Source organism: Pleurodeles waltl, chromosome 3_1 (genome assembly GCF_031143425.1).
Source record: "Pleurodeles waltl isolate 20211129_DDA chromosome 3_1, aPleWal1.hap1.20221129, whole genome shotgun sequence".
Classification (NCBI taxonomy): domain Eukaryota; kingdom Metazoa; phylum Chordata; class Amphibia; order Caudata; family Salamandridae; genus Pleurodeles; species Pleurodeles waltl.
Genome location: NC_090440.1, coordinates 1,334,830,683 through 1,334,851,175, shown reverse-complemented (window position 1 = coordinate 1,334,851,175; position 20,493 = coordinate 1,334,830,683). Strand labels below are relative to the sequence as shown.

The window sequence follows — 20,493 nt, the reverse complement described above, 5'->3', positions numbered from 1 at the left end:
AAGTCTAGTGTAAGTGCCATGCCCGTGGGCCGAGCCATTGTTTTCATTGAACTCAGGTAGTACTTCAAAATCCTTTTGGAAGCATACAAAGCCTTCAATGAGCAGGGCTTTTTCTTGTGTTCAGGCAGAATAGTGTGTGCGGGTCTACGTCGCTGAGCAATTTGTCAATGGTCTGCTGGGCCCAAGAGGAGTCCCACCTAAGCAGCCAGAGCAAACACCAAGATAATTTAATATACGACAGAAGCACAGAAACAGCAAGGGAAGGTTGCAAGATCACTGTCAAAACGTTTGACTTGGCTTTAGTAGCGGGTAAGGTTAACTGTAGTGCTTAATATCTGGGCCCTGGGAAGGTGCTTTTCCAGGCGTCCATCATCAATGCAGCACCAGATCCTTACTTTTGCCACTCAGACAATATCTGCACAATTCAAGGTCTTTGGAAGTGGGCCAAAATCGGTTCACAGAGCAGCTCCAATGTCATTCCTGAAGGGGGTTCCAAACACTCAAGGGTAGAATCCTTGGAGGGAATAGACATCACAAGAGACGAAGAAAGGGCCCATTGAGGTGTGAAGTGGGGGTAGGGGCTGCTGGAAATTTAGAGCCTGCAGGAAGGGGCTCCTTCATGGTTAGTAGTCCTGAGCATAAACAGCACAGCCTGCCCTACTGCCTCGAGCTGCACATGGTCGATGGATTGGGTGAGAAATTCTGGCTTCATCTTTTTCAGCATCTAAATCTGCCCCAAAGACAAGGGCAATCCCAGTGTTGGAGAATGGCTTCAAGGCTCCGCACGGCACAGACCTCCACCCTTTCCTTGAGGGAGAAGAGGATTTCTGTGGTGCTTCTGGAGATTTTGTGGGAAGATTTTATGGGAGATGGTTCACTCTAAGGGGACTTATTAAAGGGGAAATTTGATACTTTGGATATTTTTTTAGGTCTTTGTCTGAAAAGAAGTCAAAGGCCTCAGGGTTGTTTTCAGAACCCGGGCACCACCTGCATATATCATGCACATCTGATAAGGGCATCTTGTTATGGCACCTGCGACAAGGTTTGGAAATCAAGATCTTGGGGGAGACATTTGACCTAGTCATTGTAGAAAGCTGAGGTATTTTGATGATTAATTATTCAAAATATGAGATAAAGAAAAACAGAATCTGCTATCAGTGCATTAAATGGTGCCTATATACTGAGATGTGATCTAATCCCATTGGCTTCAGCCAGGTGGTCTGTCCCTGGAGCCACCTGGCGCTACCTAGCAAAAGTGTCTAGATCCAATATGACTCCTGGATAATATTCACATGGCGAGAAATCTGCAGGAAGAAGTAAAGTTCAGAGTCCTCTAACGTTAATGCAACTCATCATACAAAAGAAGAAAAGTTGTGAGAGATAAAGAGTTTCGATCTAGGCAGCCACAAGCAGCAACAAATTGAGAAGATGGGAGAGAGTGCAGCCATTTTGTAGGCTGATCTTGAGTTGATTGGTCTAGTTTTCACTATGTGTCCTGTACTTTTCTGTCCATGATTTTATGTGATGTGGTTTAGCTGTTGCTGGGGCTGCTATAATTAGTTTTTAAGGATACAATGCATAATCCTAGTGTCTGGCCTCGTACTGTTGTAGAATTATGTCAGTTACTCCTTTTTTTCTTCCTTTTCCGTTGACCTTCTTCCTCACCTCACAATCCTTTTCTTCTCCTGTTCTAACCATCTTCATTCCCTTCCTGTAGTGTCTACAACCTTTTCATTGTCACTTCTCTGATATTGCAACCTTCTTCAGGAGCATGACTCACAGGTTGCAATGGCCAGTCACTAGGAGTCACGGTTCATAGTATGTTACCTCCTGGGATGTCATCATGGGTCAGAGTATGTGTCATGTCACCTACCATGATTTGAAACGGAGAACGATCACCATGCCATTGAAATCACTTTTTTATGAAGTCATCTTTCAGTGGTCACAGGATCTTCTTTGCTGTGTTGGCATTTGTGGGTTAAAGGATGTGTGATGTCACTTTCACTTTTTTTATTTTAAAAGAATGAGGTCACTGCAGTTCTCTCCATTTACAGATGCTCGTTGGCAGCAGTATGGGTTCATGGCTAATGTTCTTAGTCACTCTGGATCGGCCGCAGAGGGTTGCTGGACTGATCAGCACTGGGACTCCTTTTGATCCCTTTGTAAACATGTATCAGTCCATGTCGGCAGAGGTAAGAATTGCATTTTTCACAGACCTCTTCCCCGTACCTTCTGCATATCAATGTGTATTTGAGGTCAGAAATGGCAGAAAGGAGCACTATTTTTAAACCAGGATGGGTTCTGCAACCTGGTAATACATCTTTAAATGCGTAGAGAGAGTAAACAAAACAGGCTGGGTGTGTGTTTGAACTTTCAAGCTTGCTGTTAATTAAGGTTTGTTTTCTACCGGTGTTCTTGGTATCTAGTTTCAAAGCACAGAAGTGTTAATGTTGTGACGTTCTCTGTTCCTTCTGAGATCATGGATTTAAAGATAACCCCCACTGATCCTTTCTCACAAATGAACTGATGCTGCTAGTGCCAAAGGGTTTTAAATACACCCTGAGACCAGGTTACCCACCAGTCCATGACCAGTATTTTTTATGTTCCGGCTGGTATCAAATTTTCAAAAATCACCTAAAGTCGGCATTTACCTTCTCATTAGTATATACTTCTAATGGTTAGCATAAGACAAAATTTCTTTATAATGTGTTGTACACAGTGCTTAATATGTGAAAGAAAGAGTACTGGTGCCCCAAACTCTGCTCAGAAGCTAGCGGCCAGTGCAATTAAACTTCGGCACGCCAAATACCAAGGTTGTATAGTCTTTAATCCACTTCCACACACCTCATATTCCTTTTTCTCTCTTCCTGATTTCTTTGTTTCAGTTTTGCCATCTTTCTCTTCCCCAATCTTTCCAATATGTGAGTTTCTCCCTCCCTTGTGCTTGGTAAATATTTGATGTGGTAAATAAGTGCTGGTGCCACTCACCAGCAACCCCCCTCATTAATTAAGCACCGGCTATAGCTCCCTTAACTGCTGCCCCCCACCCCCTCCAAGTGCTGAGCCCTTTTTTGGTTATTTGGGATAGTTTGCGCTGAGGCCTTCATAACTTTTTGTCCACATAAGCTATCCATGCCAAATGTGCATCCTTTTTTCTAACATCCTAGGGATTCTAAAGGTACCCAGAGTTTGTGGGTTCCCCCTGGAGGAGACCAATAAATTAGCCAAAATACAGCTACAATTTTGTTTTGTTTTTCAGAAAAATGGGGAAAAGGGGCTGCAGAACAAAGCATGTGTTTTTTCCCCTGAAAATGGCATCAACAAAGGGTTTGTGGTGCTAAAATCACCATTTTCCCAGCTTTCAGGAACAGGCAGACTTGAATCAGAAAACCACATTTTTCAACACAATTTTGGCATTTTACTGGGACATACCCCATTTTTACTATTTGTTTGTGCTTTTAGCCTCCTTCCAGTTAGGGACAAAAATGGGTGTGAAACCAATGCTGGATGCTGGACAGCTAAACCTTTCTGAAAAGTAGACAACATTCTGAATTCAACAAGGGGTCATTTGTTTAGATCCTACAAGCTTTTCCGACAGAAACTAACAGCTGAAATAAAAACAAATTGAAATTGAGGTAAAAAAAAAAAAACATTTTTCTCCACGTTTTACTCTGTAACTTTTTCCTGCGATGTCATATTTTCAAAAGTAATATAACGTTACATCTGCTGGACTCTTCTGGTTGCAGGGATATATATGGCTTGTAGGTTCATCAAGAACCCTAGGTATCCAGAGCCAATAAAGGAGCTGCACCTTGCAATTGGTTTTCATTGTATACTGGGTGTACAACAAATCATTAGGTGAAATATAAAGAGTGAAACATAGGTATGAAGGAAACCTTTGTATTTCCAAAATGGGCACAAGATAAGGTGTTGAGAAGCAGTGGTTATTTGCACATCTCTGAATTCTGGTGTGCCCATACTAGCATGTGAATTTCAGGGCATTTCTCAAATAGATGTCTTTTTTTACACATAGTCTTACATTTGGGAGGACAAAATGCAGAGAAAGACAAGGGGCAATAATACTTGTTCTGCTTTTCTGTGTTCCCCCAAGTCTCCCAATAAAAATGGTACCTCACTTGCATTGGTAGGCCTAATGCCCGTGACAGGGAACGCAACATGGACACATCACATTTTTACATTGAAATCTGACGTGTTTTTTTGGAAAGTGCCTAGCTGTGGATTTTGGCCTCTAGCTCAGCTGGCACCTAGGGAAACCTACCAAACCTGTGCATGTTTGAAAACTAGACACCTAAGGAAATCCAGGATGGGGTGACTTGTGGGGCTCTCACCAGGTTCTGTTACCCAGAATCCTTTGCAAACCTCACAATTTGACAAAAAACACATTTCCCTCAGATTCCAGTGCTGCAAAGTTCTGGAATCTGAGAGGAGCTGCAAACTTCCATCTACCCAGCATGTCCCCAAGTCTCCTGATAAAAATGGTACCTCACTTGTGGGGGTAAGCCTAGTGCCGCAACAGGAAATGCCCCAAAACTCAATGTGGACACATCACATTTTCCCAATTAAAACAGACAGGTTTTTTGCAAAGTGCCTAGCTGTGGATTTTGGCCTCTAGCTCAGCCGGCACCTAGGGAAACCTAGCAAACATATATATTTTGGAAACTAGACACCTAGGGGAATTCAGAATGAGGTGACTTGTGGGGATCTCACCAAGTTCTGTTTCCCAGAATCCATTGCAAACCTCAAAATTTGGCAAAAAAAACCCCCAAAAAACAAAAACACTTTTTTCTCACATTTCAGTGATAGAAAGTTCTGAAATCTGAGAGGAGCCACACATTTCCTTCCACCCAGCATTCCCCCAAGTCTACCGATAAAAATGGTACCTCACTTGTGCAGGTAGGCTTAGTGTCTCAACAGGAAATACCCCAAAACACAACATGGACACATCACATGTGCCAAAGAAAATGAACCTGTTTTTTTGCAAAGAGCCTAGCTGTGGTCTTTGGCCTCTAACTCAGCCGGCACCTAGAGAAACCTAGCAAACCTATACATTTTGAAAACTAGAGATTTAGGGGAATTCAGAATGGGGTGACCTGTTGGCCTCTCACCAGGTTCTGTTACCCAGAATCCTTTGCAAACCTCAATATTTGGCAAAAAAAACACTTTTTCCTCACATTTCGTTGATAGAAAGTTCTGGAATCTGACAGGAGCCACAAATTCCCTTCCACCCAGCATTCCCCCAAGTCTCCCGATAAAAATGGTACCTCACTTGTGTAGGTAGGCCAAGTGCTCGTGGCAGGAATAGATCACACAACGGTCAATGTTAGTCCTTACATGAGGGCAACTGTTGACCCTGGGGTGATCCATTCCTGAAGCAGGCACTAGGTACAGGCACTCAAGGGGGGTAGCGTTTTTATCAGGACAAATGGGGAAACACTGGGTGGTGGAATTATGTGGATCCCAGCATATTCTTGTAGTTTGTGTGACAGAAATGCAAGAAAAAATTGAGTTTTTATTCAACATTTCACCTTTGCATGGTATTCTGGACTAACCCGCTATCGTCCCGTTGCAAAGACTGTGCTTGGGAAGGGACAGCAGGACTGTCCTCATCATCTCCCTCATAATCAGTGGAAGGGGAGTTATCGAATGGGACTTCTCCGACTGATAAATCATTCCCAGAGTCTGCGCCATTGTCCTATCCCTCAGATGCTGTCTCAGTCTCTGATCCTACATCAGAGCTGCCCTCTATAAACCAGGTGAGGGCTTGAACAGCAGTCATCCAACGAGATGCCATCTCTGCTACTGGCTAAACTGTCGCTCTAAAACACTAGCCTACATGGACAGTCACAAAACTGCTGGTGGGTGTGTGTGTGTGATATGTGCAACAGTAGAGGTCACCTTACCTTCGCTTCTTCCCTCAATCCACACATTATTTCAAGACACTCAAAAAAAGACACACTATTACTTCACCTTGTCACATACCAATCATCATAGTCTTTAGCGCCTCTAGCGCCCAGCCCAACAATCATTATTGGTGCTCCCACTCCCATGACCTCCTCCTCAGATTCCCTCATTAAAACCCAGCAAAAGTGCTCTTTATCTCTTTATAGCCCCCCACACACATTTAATTTGCATTATAGCACAGGTAATGGCTGACTTTACTCAGCTACTTACATAAAATACAGATTTGATCTTTGCAGTAGGCATATAAACCTTTTGCGCTACTTTATGGCATCAAAACTGCCACTAGACAAAAGTCAGATCCTTCCGTAGCAGAAGCATAATCACAAGACTTATTTGACTTTCTTATTGCTGCCTAAAAGCTGCAGTTGAAAAGCGTCAGTTGAAGTATGTGCATTGCTTTGAAGATGCAAGCTGCAACTGCAAGAGAACTTGTGGCAAATATATATATATATACAGATCACTTTTATACGTGGGTATGGTTTTCCCGGGGGCCCAACGCAGCCCCCAGGGAAACCACACACGCGTTGACAAAAATGATAGCTATATATATATATATATATATCTATCTCTCTATATATATAGAGAGAGATAGGTAGATACATCTATCTATGCAGATAGATATATCTATATAAATATACATAGATATATCTACATAGATATGTCTATATATAGATCTATATAAATATATATAGATATGGATCTATATATATTTTTAATAGCTGATGGTTTCCTTGGGACCCATAGTGGCCCCCAGGGAAACTATACAACTATTAAAAAAATTATTGCCCCCACAGGGGTAGCCCTCCTCACAGGAGCCCCCTGCCAATTTCCTATTTTTAATTATTAATTATTATTATTATTATTTTTAAAAAAATCAAGATCACGCCCCCCTCAGGGGTAAATCTACATAAACAAAAATATATGCCCCCGGGGTGGGATTGGGAATGGTGGGGAGGAATGGGGGGCCTTTTGGCCGTTTGCCGAGTGGGCCCGCCCCCGCCACAAGCGAAATCCCTGGTGTCCAGTGGGGTTTCCTGGCCCTCGATCACAGCTGCACTGTGATCGAGAGCCAGGAAACCTGTTCAGGAAGGCCTTGTTTGAAAGGGGAGAATCTCCCCTTTCAAACAAGGCCTTCCCGAACGTCAAAGAGGCCCATTTGGGCCCGGTTTCCCCACCGGAGCAGGAAAACAGATAGTGATGTCAGCACGCCACGCAGTGCTCTGACATCACAAAGGGGCAGGTGGGGGGACACCTCTCACCTCTTTCAGCCTCTGATAAGGGGAACGGAGCCTCTACTCTACAAATGGTGAGGCGGGGGCTCCATACACCCGTGTCCACCTCTGACTTGTAACACTGTGCCCTGGATAAAATCTATTTTAATCCCCCATCATGAGCAAGGGTTCTGTAATGTATCTGTGGTGTTTGTGTATTCTACAAATGATGTACTTTTCAATAACATAGTGATTGCGACCAAAGGGTGTTAATAGTCCCTGGGATCTGCACCCCTTTTTTGCACTTTCCCTGTCTACAATGGAACCAGAACCTACACCAAGCTAAACCCCTGCCCAATAACACACCAGACAACGTCACCAGAATATCTCCTACTTGGTTTCAGAACTCTGGGTTTGGATGCTAAATGCTCGTCCTACTAGACATATAAACATTTCTAGCTTGCACAATAAATATTTTCTATTCTATTAAAGACACAGAGGAGAGGATTATGCGTCTCTAGCTTCACTGCAATGTTTGACAGCAGCCAATTACAAACAAGAAACATCAAAAACTACATTTCCCATAAACACCATAATATATCAACAGCCACATGCTCCAGTCATTATGAAGTCAACCCTATAATAGCTGTTACCACCATCCTAGGTCCTCTTTCTTTGCCAACATAGCTGAAAAACCTGTATCGGGAACTCAGGAATCATCCAACTTTTAAACAGTTCCAACTAAACATTCCAGACAGAAAGATCCAACGAGCATCCTCCTCGAAAAACTCTACAGTACGTGGATGCTGCCAAACATCTCTTCGTGAAAAGTGAACTGCCACCTCACTGAAAAAGAAGGACGTCAACCAGCAAACACTTGATATCAGTCTGGTTCAAGAGTGTTTCCTACAAAAAGAACATCAAGTCTTAAAAACTGTCCCTTCAGGATCAATACCTAATTCTCCATAAACAGTGGGGGTACACATAACAAAGTAAGCATACCTGTAATCGTATATATCATAACCATAAAACATGTATATGTAACAACAAGCCAGGGTGGGATAATCCTCACCTCTGTGTCCTTAATAGAATTGAAAATTCTCATTGCATCAACTAGAAATATTTTATTCTATGTCAGGACCAGAGTCTGCAATTATGCTCATTTAAAGCTGTGCAACCACCACTGACACAACGTCAACAATAGGCTTGTAATAAAAGGTCTTAAAAGTTGATTCTGATGACCAAAGTGGGGTGCACTGTAACCATGCTCTCCTACCAGGCTATTGGATAGTTTCTCAAAAACATCTGAGTATGACCATCTAGTTGCCTTGGCTTTACGTTTGCCTGGGTTAGGAATGGTAAGCACATTGTCTTCAGCTGGGGGGAGGGTGGGAATCCAACTTTGTTGCTGTGCATAAGCCCGCAGCTGGCCGGTAATTGACCGTCAAGGCCCTGGCTAGGGCTTTATTCACTGATTGCTGGATACTGGAATCGAGGCCTTTGATCTAAGAAGCCCTTAGGATCCTCTTCATAGTGCCCTAAATCTACCTAGAATGGGTCATATTATGCCATCTTGTAAGTTTAACAACTTCTACCAATAAGTTATCCAAATGGAAAAAGCTTTAAGGCACTTTCTCTCGGTGGGGAAAGTATCAGGAAAACAGGTCCCAAACAGACTGCAACAATAATAAAGCGTGGCAGGAGTAGCCTCAAACACCCTAGGCTTCAGCCTAATGTACTTGTACAACCCTGGGCAAGTTCAATTGTCCACAGGGTGTTGAGGGGAGATAAGATAGGTTCTTAACCAGGATACCCAGTGAGAATACGTGCCGCTGACATGTTCATGCAAACGTTTACAAAACAATGCGGTAACACATTCCACATGCACGCGTCTGGTCCCTCATGAAAATAGAAAAGAGACTACGCCAGTCAATGTGCTGGCGTGTCTCACTCCCTCCTCCTGCGCCACTAAATGAATAACACCAGTGGCGGGGGCAGGTGGGCCAGAAGGCATTACGCGCTCCCACTGTATAGAGAGAGAGAAAGGGGATTAAAACAAAAAAAAAACACATGGGTGGAGCGCTACAGCACAAATAAAAAAGCAATGATTATGTTTAAAGAGTGTATATCAAATCAAACATACACAGTAACGAGCTCAAGTAAATGCGATATAATCATATATTCAGTAATGACAGCATTGGTCTTTATAATACGCTTTGACAATAACAGTGGTACTTAACTGGCTGTGCAGCAGCAAAGAAAGAGGACCTAAGATGGTGGTAACCGCTAATTTAGGGCTGCCTTCATAGTGATTGGAGCATGTGACTGTTGATACATTATGGTGTTCTTGGGAAATGTAGCTTTTGATGTTTATTGATTGTAATTGGCTGCTGTCAGAAATTGCAGTAAAGATAGAAAAGCATAATCGCAGCCCAGGGAGCAGTACTTTGCTAGTCAAAACAAATCCTTATTACCAGTTTCACTATAACATACTATAAATGAAACTGATAACAGTCAGTAACACCACTAGCTGGGTGGCTAGTAAAAAAATCTACTGGTCTCGTACCTTGAGAGACTTAGACCCACTTGGCAAAGGATCTAAGACCTCAAGCCACCTTGCTTGTTGTGGTCCCGCATGGTTGTCGTAACGTCAGTTACAACCACAACCATTGTTCCCTTGCTGGACTGCAAAAAGGGTTTCAGGCCCAGGCGAATCACCTGAAGCTCCAAAATGTTATTGTGAAACTGGCTGTCTGCAGAGTCTAGAGGCTTCTGATTTCCACCTCCCCGATCCAGTAAAGATGCATCCAATACAACTAGGACATCCAGTCAGGGAAAGGAGAGCTGCCTGCCAAATATCAGGTTGGCACTTGACTACCACCAGTTGAGGTCCTGGCTCATCTCTTGAGAGACTTGAACAAAGTCTGACAGGTAGGCTCAGTGCTGGACCCCCTGAAACTTTAGGTTCAGTTGCAGGATTTGCATGTGCCATCTGACTTACAGGACAAGGAGGATACACAACGCCAGGAGCCCAAGAAACCTAAAACCTATCCCCATGAGGGCTGAGGCCAATATGTTAGGATCACATTCAGGGTACAGGACTTGCGGCAGAAAAGCCTTGAACACTATTGTGTCCAGACTAGCCCCCAAATGAAGGGAACCATCTGGTATGCCCAATTTCAAAGGGAAGCTTCACTTTTGCAATCGCAGTCACTTTCGGCTGAGGTAAGGTCAAAGGGAAAATAGCAAATTAGAAGGATTTCAATCTCACTGTGAACCACAGATACTGTGTATGGGACTGCAGGGTGGGTTTATGAAAATATGCTTCCTTCAAATCAAGGGATACCGTTCAGTTCCCTGGATTTAGAGCAAAGAGGATCTGAGCCAGAGTCAGCATTTTGAATATGCCTTTCTTCAGAAAGTCATTCAATGGCCTGAGGTACAGTATAGGCCTGAGGCCTCAGTCCTTCTTCGGGATGAGGAAGTAGCATTAATAGCATGAGAGACCCTGCCCCGCTCTATATTGGAGTTGGAACTCAAGAGGGCCTCTATCCTCTGATACTACTTAGGTTGAGGGAGAGGTTAAGAGTCTGGCTGGACACCTGATGTGGGGCAACATCGGTTTTGGGCCAGGAACCGGAATCTCAATCAGATATTGTACAAATGCTGGCAGAGTTGGCATCAGTGCTGGCATGGAAGAGACTGGTGTGGACCTTGGGGCCAAGATGCAAGTCTTGATAGGCCTCAGCCTGGGGCCCACGAGGGCAGAAGGCATCAGGAGGGACCAGCAGTGGAAGTCCAATTAGGGGCCCGTGCAGCTTACTGGCACCTTTTCATTCTTAGCAGGACAAGAAAGCTTCACCAATGTTGATGAACCTTTTGACCAAGTGAAGAGTGTGGTGAACCACAAACCATAATTTACATCAATATGACAATCAACAATTTAGATACATGACCAATGTGGCCACAGAAACAAAACTCAAATCTGAATAAAGTTTCAAAGCTTTATTATAACCACAGAGCCAAAATAACATAAATTGTACTCAAGATCAGATTATAAAGATAAATGAAAACTAGAGGCTGATCAAATCTGCGAAACAAGTTTAATTTACTCAACATCAGCACCATTAGACATTCCAAAAGAATAATACGCATTGATAAAACAATCACTTGTGAAACGGAAACATGTTTCAATTCAGTATTTAAAGACGTCAGTCAACTCAAATGAACAAATTGAATTTAAAGTGATTGGAACATAGGTTCTACCTCCTTCTAACCAAATTAGGAAAAAAATGTGTGGGAGCGGGCTAACAAAGTGAGCAAAAGTCAAAAAGAAAGGTCAAAAACAATTTGGAAAACATCTATCTTGAGCTAAATTAAACTAACGAAATAAAAGAGGCAGGTGTCGGCATGATAACCCTACTCAAAAAATCAGGTCAGGGAAAAATAACATTTGCATTACAATACACCTCTCCTGGGTTCAGCATTCAATTCAGTTTAGTCAGCAAACCAGTGAAGCGTCAGCAAAGTCTGTAAAAAGCAGCATCAGGGGAAAATGCAGAACACGGGCTACACATGGAAATCAGGAGAGGTCCAAGGAACAAGTTAACAGTTCAAGAGTAAAGTGGGGAATGACACTGGTCAAGAATCAAGAGTGACTGCTTGACTGAACAAAGATCAAGTGGAGACTGCGTCAAGCTTATAATATCCATCCCTATTCTATAATAATCAAAGCAGTTCGATTGGTCCGTTCGATTAGTCCACATTACGCAAAAGGAGCAAAAGCCAATCACAATTAAGATACAAAGTGCTGACTTCTGTGCTCGTAAGCATTACTAAAATGTTTGGTCCAACACCAGTAGCATTTACAAAATTTGGAGCAGGGCCAACTTGAAGGTTGCTTGGCGGTCTTTGAAGGATGCTGTTTGCTGCAGGGAGACAATGGCCTGGGGAATTCACTGCACACCAGAACCAAATGTGGGATCAGTTCAGATTCAGAAGACATCAGACTCTTCAAGTGATGCTCTTGCAACTTTTGCCCCAGACTTCAGGTGGTGGGATGGGGACAAGTCGTGCTTTACCTTCTTGGACTTATGACAGTTTTTAGATCGATTTACCAGATGAATGTGAGCGAAAACAGGGCTTTGCTTGGTACTGGGCCATGACGAGGAGTGGAAGAAGGACTTCTGCTTTGCATACAGCCTCTTTTTATGCCGAGGGATGTAAAGCTTCATCTTCCTGCTCTCTGATGGCCTTTGAGTGCACAGCGGCACACTTTGCACAACTAGGAGTCTTCACCATAGCCCAAACACCTGAGGCACATGTTGTGCGGATCCATGACTGCCATATTTTTCCTGTTATTAGGGTACGGGCTTGAATCCAGTTATTTTTAGGGGATACATTGTCGGACCGAAGAACTGGAAATTGTTGGAAAACTGACAAAGTTGGGCACTTGTTTGCCCTGGAATGGTACCAGAATATTGCTGTCAGAATATTATCTGAGAGAAATACCCTGTTTAAAAATAGTTCGCAAAAATTTTGCCAGAGTGGAGTTAATAATAGAAAATCTACACTAAAGGAACAATATTTTTGAAAACAATAATTAGGAAATGATATTTAAGTAAGCTGATTTTTCTGTACAAGATATTCACGCATACAGCTGTTCGTTCTGCATAGTGCTACCCATTTCAGATTCCACACTTTGCCATCATCTGTTCTCACTGCTTTGTACAGCACATCTGTAGCCATAATTGATGTGCAGTAAATATACACTTACTTCATGCCTTTTCCCAACAATTTTATAAGTACTGGATCACCTTATTTACTACAAGGTTCTTGGTTGATCATCTACCATTTCAATTCTGTTCCACCATCTACTGTTTCTTCTCAAACCTACTTCTTCAATTCTTGTAACTCATCTTTCCGCCTGTGTACCTGCCTATGCACCCAGGACACAGACTTGTGTTCAGTTTCTCCCTCCCAGCAATTAAAATGAAACTAGTCCCATGTTTTCATGTGTAGTAAATCTGTTTTTCATGTGTAGTAAATCTGTAGGCAATCAGTACATCCTCAAAATACTTTCTCCGGTCACCACATTCTCTCACTCCCATCACAGTAATGTCCTTTAGCATCATATTCAGTTTCCACAGCATGAAATTGCCTTTGGGTTGATATGAAGCCACCAGGTTATCTGCTATCCTAGTGCATCTTTGAAAATTCTCCAATTCCTCTGATACCATTTGCATTTCTTTACCGACTAGTACCTTTAGATACACCTTCCCTTTAAGACTTAAACACACTTGAGATACTACTATCCCTAACAACTGTCATGCTTTCACTCATACTTAATCTTTATTAATGCAAAATATACTGTCTCTCTTGTTCTTCTCCTGTAACTACCCTTGTTTTCCCATTGGCATACTTCACTTAGGGCATGATGTACTATTATTCGAGTCACAAAACGTGTTTGCAATTTGCTCATCAACTTTTTGCGAATGGAATAGTATTTTGCGAACCGACCTATGCCCTAATAGGGGGGTACACAAAATACCAAGGAGCAGGGGATTGTAGAGTCAGCTATCAAATTATTATTATTATTCATTAAGGAGGTCACAATTTGGCTGTGATCACTGCAAGGGACAGCAGATCACTATCCTTATCATTGATTCTAAATTTAATGTTTTTTAAGCAGCTCAGGTCCCTTAAAAAACCTTTACAGGTTTTGTAAAAAAAACAAAAAAAAATAATAAAGTTCTCTGATTTGGAAAACCTTAGCTGGAGTACACAATGGATCCCAACCTCTTTGGGAATCAGTTACTACCCCCAACTATGAGGTCCATAAATCATCAATTGTATGTAACCGCAAATGCAATCGTAAACCATTTAATAAATGGGGGAGAAGGGATGCCCCCTCCTATTTGTATTTTGGAAAGGTTATCAAATGTCCTATTCGTAAATCTGTAATACTTTTCTAACTTGTAAAAGGCCTTTTTTACAGTAAGTAAAGCCCTGTGAATAAAGGGTCAGCAGAGTGGACTCAGACCAAATGTCTTGTAGGACCAGGCAGGCAAAATGTTCTTCGAGCTGGATCTGGCTGTCAAGGCAGTAGTCCTCCATGAACATCTGCTCTGTTGCCCATGTCTCAGCCTGGCAGATTTCAAGGACATGCACTTTGTGTGTTAGTGCAACGGTAGCAGCCTTAGCCCTTGTGGAATAGGCTCTCAGACCTTCCGGTGGCTGCTTCTTGATCTGTGCATAGCATATTTTAATGCAGAGGATCAACCACCTTGACATGATTCTCTTTTGCCTTTCCTTACCCCGAAATAACACCACAAAAATCTGATTGTACACACTGTGTCCCTTGACACGATCAATATCAACGTTTAAAGCCTTTTTGTTGTCCAGCCATTGAAGCCTCTCCCACCCCTACAAGGGGCGAGGAGAGCTGAAGAACATAGGCAAGGGGATAGATTGCCCAACTTGAAAAGGAATCAGAAGTTAGGCAAGAAGGTTTCCTGAGTTTTCAACACCAGTTTGTGCGGAAAAAAGATGAGATAGGGTGGGTTCACCAACCTGTGTCTGAAGCTCACTCACACAACCATGCTAAGGTAATTCCAATGAGGAAGACATCCTTCAAAGTCAAGAGATGCAGCTATGCATTGGCTCAATGTGTGAGGACAAGAGACACATTAGGGCCAAATTAAGGTTCCACTATGGTATCTGAAACAGTTTTGGGGGGAATGTGTGTCATGTCTTTTATAAACCTCAACACAACAGGTAATTTAAACTAGGACAGTTGGCACCGCAAATATAAGAAGGCCAAAAGGACCAACAAATGACCCACACTGTAAGGACTTGGTGGGCCAAAAATAACAAAGCAAACAACACCCAACAATTTGAATTTTAAGGGGGCAGTCTTGAAGTTACAATACCAAGCCACGAATTCGTCCCTTTCCCTGACATAAATGGCCTTTTCGAAAGAGTGTCTTGTCGCAAGAATAACGCCCAACACCTCCAGCAGCAGATCAAACTCAGTTATCTGCCGCTGCTCAGCCTCCATGCATGGAGCTGTAGTTGAGTAGATTTGAGTGGGGGACCCTTCCTTGTAACTGAGACAGGAGGTCTTCCAAAGTGGCAGCCTGGTCAGAGGACTGATGCTCATGCCCAGAACCTTTGGGAACAACACTCTTCTGGCCCAGTCCAGAGACACTAGAATGACTTAGGCCCAGTCATTCCCAATCTTTTTTAGAACTCAGGTAGCAATGGCAGAGGATGGACAGCATACAGAAGTGCAGAGTTCCATTCCATCCCGAACACACCTCCAAGTGAGTGTTCCCACATAAACTCTAACGCACTAAACATTTGACACTGTATGTTCTCAACAGTGGCAAAAGATCTAGCCAGGGCTTTCCCCACTGCCAAAAGATGGCCTGCGTTACCTCAGGATGTAGTCCCATTCATGGTCTGGCAGCTGCTGTCTGTTGAGGTCTTCCGGCCTGACATTCAAGGAAGATGCACTGATCCTCCAGCCAACTCCAAAGGCGCAATCTCCTGGCACAAGGCGCAGGAGCTGACTCTGCCTTGTTTGTTGCAATACCACATAGTGATAGTGGTGTTGGTGAGAACCTTTACCAGCATCTTTTCCAAGGATGGTAGGAAGACTTTCAAGGCCAGGTGAATGTCCCATTATTATTTGGTCAGTATACACCCCAAACAGTGCACACCACAAGAAACTTTGAAACATCTTAACACTCCAAACCACAGCAAGGACATTCTTTTCTATTACACTTTACTATTTCTTCCAACAATATTTATTTTCTCAGCTGGTTCAACATACCTAAGTACATTTACAAAATAGCTATCAGATCTCATCATGGCTTCCCCTGACCTAACCCTCGGTCCCTTAAAAAAAAATTGCAAATTATTGTGAACTTTACACTCAAATCCATCACCATACCAGTTTTGATACCATTGACAATTTGTGAACTTCCTCCTAATAGCTTCAAATAATATAGACTGAAAGCTGCTTGGAGTGAATATATGCGGTCTGAATTCATTCCTTCTGTAGCCCATCATAAACTCTTGTCCGATGCTCTTCAGTGCCAATACCAACCCTCAAGCTTCTCAAACAAAGGATAATCTCTCACTTGAAATATCCCATCCTTGTTGGCAGTGTTGTGTGTAGAAATGTCCAAATACATCACGGTTAAATATGATTTATTAGGTGGATGGTACAACAGTCTTCCGCCGGCACCCTCATGTCCTTCCAACCACCTGCTTGAACATTTCAGTATTGAAAGACATACTACTCAGAACATTCTATTCTACATTCTCACATTTTAGATGTACTACAGAACATTATGAGGGATTGAAATAAAGATACTAGTGACAGGTCGGATCACCTGGAGATCCTTAAAATACCCATGCTTTTTTTCTTGTGGATGGGGATCTTGATTCTGTTTTTGAGATGAACATTTCAAAGTAAACTGGGCAGAGAGTATTTTTTTATTCTGATCATCCTTTGGGTACCAAGTCTATTAATTAAAGTGAAGCTAATACCCCAATATATTTGGCTGTGTCTAGTCAAGCACACCGGTGGATGATATTGGCTCAAGGTACTCAATATGAACTGAAATATTGTTGTCTAGCACGAGGGGAGTGTATCACTGTTTGGTATGTCTCAATCCCAGAATGACGTTCTAGCCCCTTTTGTTTTTTGGTGGTTATCTTAACTTTGAATGCACTATTTGCTCACCAACTGGTTATTAAAGTTATTTAGTGCCATCTAGTGTTTCCAGAGAGTCTGTCTATGGGTTTCTTTAAGTATTGACTCATCGCGCTTGCTACACTGAGAGACTTGTGTGTTTAAAAGGAAATCACTAGGCTATCCAATTTAGTGTGTAATAGCACTGGGTTCTAGGCATACCTGTGTTAAACAACATTATTCAATAGAAGTACTGTCTTATCACTTAAGACTGTCACACGGGCCCTAGCCAAGATGACAGGGGGCCCAGACAGGATACAGTCCCATGTCCAGTAACTGCTGAATATGCTAGGACCCCAAGAGAAGGACTCGCCATCTAACGTTGATGGGAGCATTAATGAGCAGCCAAGAAGAAGTCAGACAGTTAATCGTCACAATAGATCAGTGCTGTACATTAATCCTGATGCTAGTGAAGTATGGACATTGGGGAAAAAAAGGGAGGCTCTTCGTGGCACTTCTTGACCTTGAAGATGCCTTTGATATTGGGCATAGGTCTGTGCTAGGAAGGGCGTTGTCAGACATCGATGTAGCTCCAGGACTAGCCAGGACTTTTAAGTTATACTCTAAAAAAATGCAGTGAGTGTCGAATCGGCACAACAGGCGAATACACCAGCTGCATCACTGCCAACAAAGGTTTCAGGAAATGTTGCATGTCAACCACCAGTACATTACAATCTTTTCCTTAATGACATAGACGCAGGCCTAGCTCCAGTTTTTGAGATTTAACTTCAGTAAGTGTAGTCTTCCCCCTGCCCGGTTTTATGAAAACATAACGATATGGATCCTTCAAATAAAAAATGTGCTCCATTAACCGCTCATTACCCTTGAAATGTTCAGGATGTAAAACACATAAAGGTGAATGGAAATAGATGTAATGTCTTATTAATAGGGAGTTCATATGTCCCACAGAAATAGTTTACATTAAAGAACATAAAGTTGCTGGAAGATGGTGACTGATCATCCACATTTTACCTTTAAGTTGGAAGGTGTCTCGTTGTCTGCACCTTTTAGCCACTTACTAAGCAAAAATGGAAGCACAAGGTCTGTATGTTGCAGAGATATGGGGTTAGGCACTAAAACTAATTATACTTGATAGTATTTTCTAAGACCATATGCAAATTCACAAAACCAGCCAACAGGTTGTCATCCAAAAATAAAGTTGGGTCATCTGTAATGACTAGTAGGCAGCTTTAAATGCAATTCTCTTCTGCATCCTTGGATTACTCAAGCAGCTAAAGTATATCACGACAGACTTTGCAATATCTTGAATTACAACCAGGCATCGGTACACCTTGGCCATCCCATATTAAGAAAACCCTGGTGGGTTAAGACAAAACTTACCCTGATCAGAAATGGAGAAGCAGGCAAAAACCACAGTGACACCGTTAGAGAGCTTGTATTGGGAAACAATTGACCTGGATGACTCACTACGATTTTTAGTACTACTTAAAAAAAATATTTACCATAAAAAGCTGGAGCAGGAATATACGTATATATAGATTGGACTAATCCTCCCTATCTCCTCACCCGGCATATATAATTTACATTGAGTATTATACTATTAAAATGTGAGAATTCCAAGTATGGCTGAGGCCTTTACAATTAGCTAAATAATGAATATACTTTGGAACACTTTGGTCTGATTTGTCCTCGCTCTATGGGGCTTAGACAGTGCTGGCTAAGACCATTTGTGAGATAGGACATGATTAGATTCAGGACACATTCCCTCCAGCTATGTAAAATGCTCAGAAGATATGCAGTACAGTCCTCTACATAATCTATATTTAGGGATGTGAGAATTGAGATAGAGGCCGATATTGGCTATAGAGTAAATTCTAGTACAGAATGAGATCTATAGTAGAAGGAAAAGGTTATTGTGAAGGGCGGGCAATTTGGAGTACAGAGAGATAAAGCAGTTCAGTGTATTCACATGGCTAAAGCCTTTAAAGAGCACCCAGAACCATTCCAACCCATGCATTGATTATATCACGACCTAGTGACCTAGTTAAGTAGGACGATAGAAGTGTTTACTCTATCCTATAGATGTAAGCTCTTCTTGCACAAAGAATTTAAACTTTGGTTTATCTTACTCAAACAATATCTTCGAAAAGTATTGAATAAACACGATGATTGTGGATGTTCTTCTGGAGGAGGTAGCATTTGATGGTTAAGTGAAATAAATATAAAATAAACTATAATTTATATATAGTGTACGGATTTTATGTAAGCCTATTTGAATTCAATCTACTTTCATTGAATGAGAAATTACAGTATACTGTTAAATGTGTTGAGATGCATGCAGTAGGTTACATGCACCTTTACACAAGGAGGGGCAGGTGAGAGAGGTTTTAAGCATATTTTGCTGCAGACAGATTGTCTGTGTTTTTCTCAGAAGGGATATAGTGGAGCAAATTGCTGGGTTTCTGACCCACGGTCCTTCCAAATCCAAACTAGGGAAGGTTTTAACAAATTGATTCACACTTTATGCTGTTAAACAAAGAGTTCTGCGAGATGGACAATCCCGATAGGTGGTCTTACAAGGAGGCCTAAATCATCCTGATAAAATATTGAATGAATCTGCACCAATTAAAGCATAGTCAAGTATCCCTCCTTTGACTGCATAAGCTGAGGTGGAGCAATGGCAGGGAAGGCGGATACCAACAAAGAAGGAAGCACGGAACAAAGTATGAGTGGTGGAGAGCACAGAAATCTAAGAGGGGGCCGGAGGACCCGGGTAAAGGAAGAAGGAAGAGCAAAAGCTGTGGAGATGTCTGTCTGTCTGTAATTATTTTTGTTGCATTTTTGACAACCCTTCATTATTGAGAGGTCTGTGAGCTTTGCTTCACAGGCCTTAAGGGTATAGTATCCAGACCATCAAAGAGGGGTCCTTCGTCAAGGTTCCTTAAGAAACTCTGATGTCACTCACTCCTTCCATATGTAATGCTTGTGCTAATTTTTCCCCCATCAGGTAAAGGAAGAAGTTGCAAGGAATGGATTCTTCAATTTACCTTCATCGCAGAGTACCACGGGCTACTACCGGATAGGATACAGCTTCTTCCAGGAAGCGCAAAAGCACACTATCACACAACGCCCCATACCAATCAAATGCCCAATCAGGATGCTGCATGGAATGGATGACACCTCTGTTCCATGGAGCAAAGCTGTACAGTTGGCAGAAAATCTTGAGAGTCGGGACGTCACTGTTGTTTTACGCACCCAGGGCGGACATGTTTTAAAAGACGAAGACAGCCTAAGCCAACTGATGTCCCTTGTCCGTGAGCTCACAGATACAATAGCCACCAGCAAGAAACCTCTATCTTAATTAATAAAATAGCTCAAAACACCATGTCTGTGGGCTTTATTTGGTGGTAGTGACTGCTACATTGTACGGGGATGTGGACAAAAAACAAATGGCCAATACACTTTCAATGATTGTTGTTGGAGGAATGAGTACATCCTGGAAGGCAGTAGGCCAATGTGAGAGTCCAGTGAAGGGTATAAGATGAGAGAAATAAATGTAAGAGACTGCAAAGTAAG

The 20,493-nt window shown here is 42.3% G+C and overlaps 1 protein-coding gene across 1 annotated transcript in view; it reads left to right on the top strand.

Annotated features, from left to right (window-relative positions):
* The window catches only part of LOC138285132 (palmitoyl-protein thioesterase ABHD10, mitochondrial-like), a 148,405-nt gene extending 128,118 nt beyond the window's left edge, over positions 1-20,287 (top strand). The window contains exons 4-5 of the mRNA XM_069224704.1: positions 2,055-2,192; positions 19,925-20,287. Of these exons, the coding sequence (XP_069080805.1) occupies positions 2,055-2,192; positions 19,925-20,278 (492 nt within the window). The 3' untranslated portion in view covers positions 20,279-20,287. The remainder of the gene's footprint in view (positions 1-2,054; positions 2,193-19,924) is intronic.
* The last annotated feature ends 206 nt before the right edge of the window (positions 20,288-20,493 follow it).